Genomic DNA, 6,000 nt, shown 5'->3' on the forward strand with positions numbered 1-6,000 from the left:
CAGGGGAGCAATTAACCATAATGTCAAACACCTGGAAGACCTTCAAATCCCACTGGCAGAAGTGCAGGAACACTGTTGAAGATTATCTTGCAAAGCCAGCTGAAGGTGAGTCTAGGATACCTAAGACCCTTCCAAAACGAAAAAGAAAAAAATGAAAATGAAAGAAAGAATGGAAAAGAGAGATGAAGCTAGAAGTTCTACTGTGCCCCCTTCTTCCTCCTTCCACCTTCAGACCTCTGTAAATGACACTGGATGGTATTATACACCACACCTGATCTGCCACCAGGTGAGGTAATCAGATACACACACACACACACACACACACACACACGCGACAGAGAAGGACATGACAGCCATCTCTATTATAAATGGGAGTGCTCCTATTAAAAATTCAGGCAACCTGCTTAATAATTGAAAATGCTACCTTAATAAACAGATTACATAAAAGACACTGGAACCCAGCTCAGTGGCTCACACCTGTAACTCCAACACTTGGGAAATGGAGGCAGATGAATTGGGAGCTCAAGGTCACCCTCCTCTATCACTGAGACCCTGTCTCAAAAGACATTAAATATAAAAAATAAAAACAGGGTAGTGAGATAGTTCAGCAGGTAAAGATGCTTACTGCCAAACCTGATGACCTGACAACAAATATAGGAGATAAGCAAACTCCTGAATGTTGTCCTCTGACCTTCACACAGTGCTTGGCACGCCTGTTCATTAACACCCTAAATAAACGTAAAAAAGAAAAAAGAAAACAAAAAAAAAACCCATAGTTTAAGTTAGGCATGCAAGCAAGCACCTTTAATCCCAGTACCTGGGAGGCAGAGACAGGTAAATCTCTGTGAGTTCCAGGCCAGGGAAGGCTACAGAGTGAGACCCTGTCTCCCACCCATCCCCCGCAAAATCCTTATTTTTTAGATAAATATAGAATCATTCACAGATAAAGAGAGGGGCTGGGGAAATGGCTCAGTGATTTAAGGGCTTGTTGCTTTTCCAGAGGCCAAGTTCAATTTCCAGCACCAATGTCAAGTGGCTCACAGCCCCCTGTTACTAACTCCAGCTTTGCAGGCACCTGCATGTATGTCTCACACAGACACACAAATAAGTAAGTAATAAAGCAAATCTTTTAAAAGGAAGTGGAGGGCCATTACAGACAGTTGAGTCCTGACACTACTGGGACTTGAGCGAAAGCTCTAGAGGGCATCTCTAGAGGCAACACTCACCAGCTCGATCTACTATGTATATTCAAGATGTTTTTATCTTAAAATTTTCAAAATATAGATACTGTGGGAATGCTTCGCTTTTCTCTAAACTTCTGCACTATTGGTTAATATTCTTGTCTTTGCTCCTCTATAATGTATTCAGCAAGACTGAGTCATGAAGGCTACCGATCTCATCTTACACTGACATAAAGATTAACTTTCATGCCTTTGTGTGTTATCTGCTCCAAACAGTAAAACCACTCGAAGAAAGCAAGAACTCCCCTCCACAACCCCAGGAGGCAAAGTCAACCTAACATCTCTTCCTCCTAAGCTGCTAAAAAACAAAAGGAACTAGAATATTTCCCCTCACTCTCTATCCCAACAAACCTTTGACCATCAGGGCTTCCCAAACTGCAAATTCTGCCAGGAACTGTCAAATAAAAGAATTCTGACCCATTTCTAGTCTGTATTCAAGAATGTGCAGCCCTGGGAATGGTGACTCATGCCTTTAATCCCAGCACTCTGGAGACACAGGCAGGTGGGATCTCTGTGAGCTTGAGGTCAGCCTGGTCCATGTAGTGAGTTCCAGGATAGCCAGAATTACATGCTGAGGCCCTTTAAGGAGGAGGATTAAGAGGAGGGACAAAAAGTGTAGCCAAGTTTTCCCTAGAGACATTCTCAAAGAGAACTGTATGCGACTCACTAAACTGAAATTTGGCAGAAATACCCCAAGCCTTTACATCTAGAGTCACCTGTGGGTTAAGAGCTAAAAAAAGAAAGAGACTCCCCAGTCCTGTCCTAGTGAGGCCTGGAGAAGATACACAGCCTTTCCCAGCTTCTAGCTTCTTACCTGTAAAGTAAGGGTGAAAACTGCTTACCTAATTACCACCTCAGAGGGCTATAACAATGATACAGTGAAAACATAATAGCAGGGTCAGGTCATGGTAAAGAGCAAATGCAGCTCTGGCCTGGCATAGCCTACTCAGTAGGACTGGATGGATCTAGAGGCAAGATAAGTTTAAAGAGAAGACACAGCACACCAGTAAACAACTGCCAAGCACTGGGAAGACCTCTCCAGGCCAGGAACAAGAAGAGAAGTACCACAAGAACTAAGTTCTATGGATAAAGGCCAGAAAGAGGGCTCAATGTTAAAAAGCCTGCTGGAAGCTGGCTGGCCCCAGGTGTCAGATCAGTAGGGAGCCCTGAGTTAACCAGGACTCAGTTCTTTCCAACTGCTATACAGAGAGAGCAGTAGAGAGATTTTAGATTATGAGAGCAATAGAGAGGGTTTAACATTATGACTAATAGAAATATATCAATTTTGCTTTTTTCTCCTCCTTGGTTTTTGCTAAGTATGCAGGTTGACCACATTTTGACATCCTCCTGCCTCAGCCTCTTGAATGCTGAATGCAAGGACTACAGATGTGTGTGCCACCACATCCAGCTTATTTTTATCTCTTTTCTTAAAGATCATTAAGCTCAAACATGCAAATGTGCTTGGACACCCACTTAACAAATGTTTGCATGTGTGAAAAATGAATAACATGAGAGTGAACAGATGAAAATTACAGATTTCCAACCAATAAGTAAAATAAAGGGGAGCATGTAGCCTAATGTCTTTTCAGAGATTTCCAACCAATAAATAAAATAAAGGGGAACACATAACCTAGTTGACAGCCCTGCTGTCATCTTCAACCCAAAGAATTAGGTGCTGAAGTGGACAGGACTTGGTCTTGGAACCAGCTTCCCCAGGAGCTGGAAGTAGATGTGTGGGACCCTTGCACATGAGTTGTGCCTCTGTTACCTTTCAATACATCTCCCCTCTCCTGTAAGAGTGGAGGTCCAATAGCTCCACTAAACTTGGCACCTGCCATGAAACTCCTGGGTTCACTCCCTTCCTTTTCTTGATCACAGTGCAGAACTCATGTTTCTAGTGTGTGCATGCATGCCTGTGTTTGTTCTGAAACAGGGTGTTACTCTGTAGCCCAGGTTAGTCTTGAATTTACTATGTAGACCACTAAGGTGGTCTTGAATTTGCAGCAATCCTGTCTCAGCCTTCCAAATGCTGGCACTACAAGAATGTAGTGCCCAGCTTAAGATTTATTTTGTGCTGGTGACCTCACCACTTTACTGTAGAGCAGAAACCTTTTATGTGGCACAAAGGACTTAGCTCCAGGCCATAAGCATGAAGCAAATGTTTTTTCCACTGATCTACATCTCCAGCCATTTTTAATTCCTAGGTACTTCTGGCCTTTAATTGCACTACTTCTTTACTGTATGGGAAATACATACAGTAAAGTAACTCTGCTCAAGAGGCATCTACAAGTCTGGCCTCTGATGTCCTAACATGGGTGGCAGAACGAGGCACAGAACAGGGTGTCCCACTCCTGGGTCTAGGAAATAAGTAGCAGGTATAACGCTAGAGGAGGGGACACTTGACTCGTGAGTATACCTTCCTTTAAGAGGGAAGAGGGGATTCTGGGAAAACTACCCTAAACAGAAATCAGCAACACCTCTCCCGACCAGAACCATAGTCAGTTTGTTACCTGCTCCGCCCCGTAGACCGTGGCGAACTGTATGAAATCCTCGACGCGGACGAAGCCATCCCCATCCCTGTCCAGGGCATCGAACACCGTCCTGAGGCGCGCACCCTCCTCCTGGGCTGTCCCGGGCTCGCTGGACAGCGACAACGCCGGGCCTGGGTCCGAGGGTGGCCCGGGACATGCCTGGAGCAGCTCGCTCTCGGAGGGCAAATGCTCTAAGGGTAGGCCCCGCGTAGCGCAGCTGTCTTCTAGCTCCTCCGGCCAGCTGCAAGGGACTTTGGGCTTCTCTGGCTCTTTAAACTGGAGACACGGAACTTTGGGTTCCTCTCCATCCTCTGGCCAGAAGCAGGGTGCATCGGGCTCCTCCTGCCAGCAGCGCGTAGCGTTCTGCTCCTCCGGCCAGAGGCACAGCACCGGGGGCTCCTCCGACCAACAGCAAGATGCGTCGGACTCCTCTGGTTCGTTGCCCCAGAAACACGGTGAGCGGGGTGTATCTGGCTCATCGGGCTCATTGGGCTCCTCTGGTTCCTCGGGCCAGCAGCGAGGTGCACCGGGTTCCTCCGGTTCCTTGACCAAGAGGGACAGTACATCGGGTTCCCCCGGCCACAGGAGAGGGGTGTCAGGCTCCTCCGGCTTCTTGGCCAAGAGACACACTGTGTTAGCCTCCTGGGAAGAGCAGTGAGGGGCGTCAGGCTCTTCCAGCTCCACAGCCAAAAAGCACGGTGCGTCGGGCTCCTGGGGCCAGAAGTGAAGGGCGTCAGGCTCTCCCAATTCCTCTGCCAAGAGAAGCGGTGAATCGGATTCCTCCCACTCCTTGGCCAAGAGGCACGGTACGTCGGGCTCCTGCGGCCAGCAGCGAGGGGCGTCGGGTTCCTCCAGCTCCTTGGCCAAGAGGCACTGTGCGTTTGGTTCCTGGGGACAGCAGCGAGGGACGTCGGGTTCCTCCAGCTCCTTGGCCAAGAGGCACTGTGCGTCTGGTTCCTGGGGACAGCAGCGAGGGACGTCGGGTTCCTCCAGCTCCTTGACCAAGAGGCACTGTGCGTCTGGTTCCTGGGGACAGCAGCGAGAGGCGTCGGGTTCCTCCAGCTCCTTGGCCAAGAGGCACTGTGCGTCTGGTTCCTGGGGACAGCAGCGAGGGGCGTCGGGTTCCTCCAGCTCCTTAACCAAGTGGCACTGTGCGTCTGGTTCCTGGGGACAGCAGCGAGCGGCGTCGGGTTCCTCCAGCTCCTTGGCCAAGAGGCACTGTGCGTCTGGTTCCTGGGGCCAGCAACGAGGGGCGACGGGTTCCTCCAGCTCCCTGGCCAAGTGGCAGGATGCGTCGGGTTCTTGGGGCCAGCAGCGAGGGGCGTCGGGTTCCTCCAGCTCCTTGGCCAAGTGGCAGGATACGTCGGGCTCCTGGGACCAGCAGCGAGGGGCGTTGGGCTCTTTGACCCAGCGACTAGGAGCGTCAGGCTCCTCTACCTCTTCGGGCCAGCAGATTGGCGCGTTGGGTCCCTCTGGCCACCGTTGAAGCTGGGCGTGTTCCTCGGGCTCATCTGACCAGCCGCGAGGAGCGTCGGGCCCCACCGGCCCCTTGACCCTGCGGTGGGGCCCAGACGCCGGCTCGCCGTGGTCCGACAGGGAGGTCGGCTGGCTCAGCTCCATGATCCGGCTAAACTAGGGATGATGCGAACGGCGCGGGAGGCAGACAAAGGCGCTCAGGGCGCGGCGGCGGGCGCGGGCATCCCGCGGCGACGCGGGCGGGCGCGCGCGCGGGCGCCCGGGCTGCTGGCGCTGGCGCTCGGGCCCTGCTCCGCCCTCGCCCATCTTCGCACCGCGCCTTAGCGGCTCCCGGGGCCGCAGCGCGGCTGGCGCGGGCCCATGTCGGCGGCGCGGCCCAGACGATGTGAGGACCCGGCGGCGGGGAGCGGGCGGTGGGAGACAGGCACCGGCCGGGCAGTGAAGGATGAAGCCTTAGTGCCAGAGCTGAGGGACCCAGTGAGGGACGCCGGCGCCGGCGCCAGCCCGCCCTCCGTCGCGCGTGACGTCAGCACGTCCTTAGTCTGACCACGCCCCCCTGAGATGCTATAAAGTCCGGTTCGAAGCGAGCGCAGTTTAGGGGCGACGGTGCTCTCCCCAAAGCTTGGTGTCGTGGGAAAGGCGCATGAGGATCGGCTTTGGGAAACTACTGCTGAACAGGAAACCAACATGCCCATAACCGAGAGAAGCTGCTAGTCTCTCCTGTGTGACTCCTTCACAGACTGGTAGCACAA

The 6,000-nt window shown here is 52.0% G+C and overlaps 1 protein-coding gene across 5 annotated transcripts in view; it reads right to left on the reverse strand.

The window, feature by feature from the left end:
* The window catches only part of Rab11fip3 (RAB11 family interacting protein 3), a 75,597-nt gene extending 69,839 nt beyond the window's left edge, over window positions 1-5,758 (reverse strand). For 3 of the 5 annotated variants that reach the window (XM_027425122.2, XM_027425120.2, XM_027425118.2), the window contains exon 1: window positions 3,752-5,758. In XM_027425122.2, the coding sequence (XP_027280923.1) occupies window positions 3,752-5,392 (1,641 nt within the window). In that variant the 5' untranslated portion in view covers window positions 5,393-5,758. The remainder of the gene's footprint in view (window positions 1-3,751) is intronic. The other 2 variants (XM_027425121.2, XM_027425119.2) reach the window with 1 other exon arrangement.
* Between the last annotated feature and the right edge of the window lie 242 nt (window positions 5,759-6,000).

Source organism: Cricetulus griseus, chromosome 7, assembly GCF_003668045.3.
Source record: "Cricetulus griseus strain 17A/GY chromosome 7, alternate assembly CriGri-PICRH-1.0, whole genome shotgun sequence".
NCBI classification, from domain to species: Eukaryota; Metazoa; Chordata; class Mammalia; order Rodentia; family Cricetidae; genus Cricetulus; species Cricetulus griseus.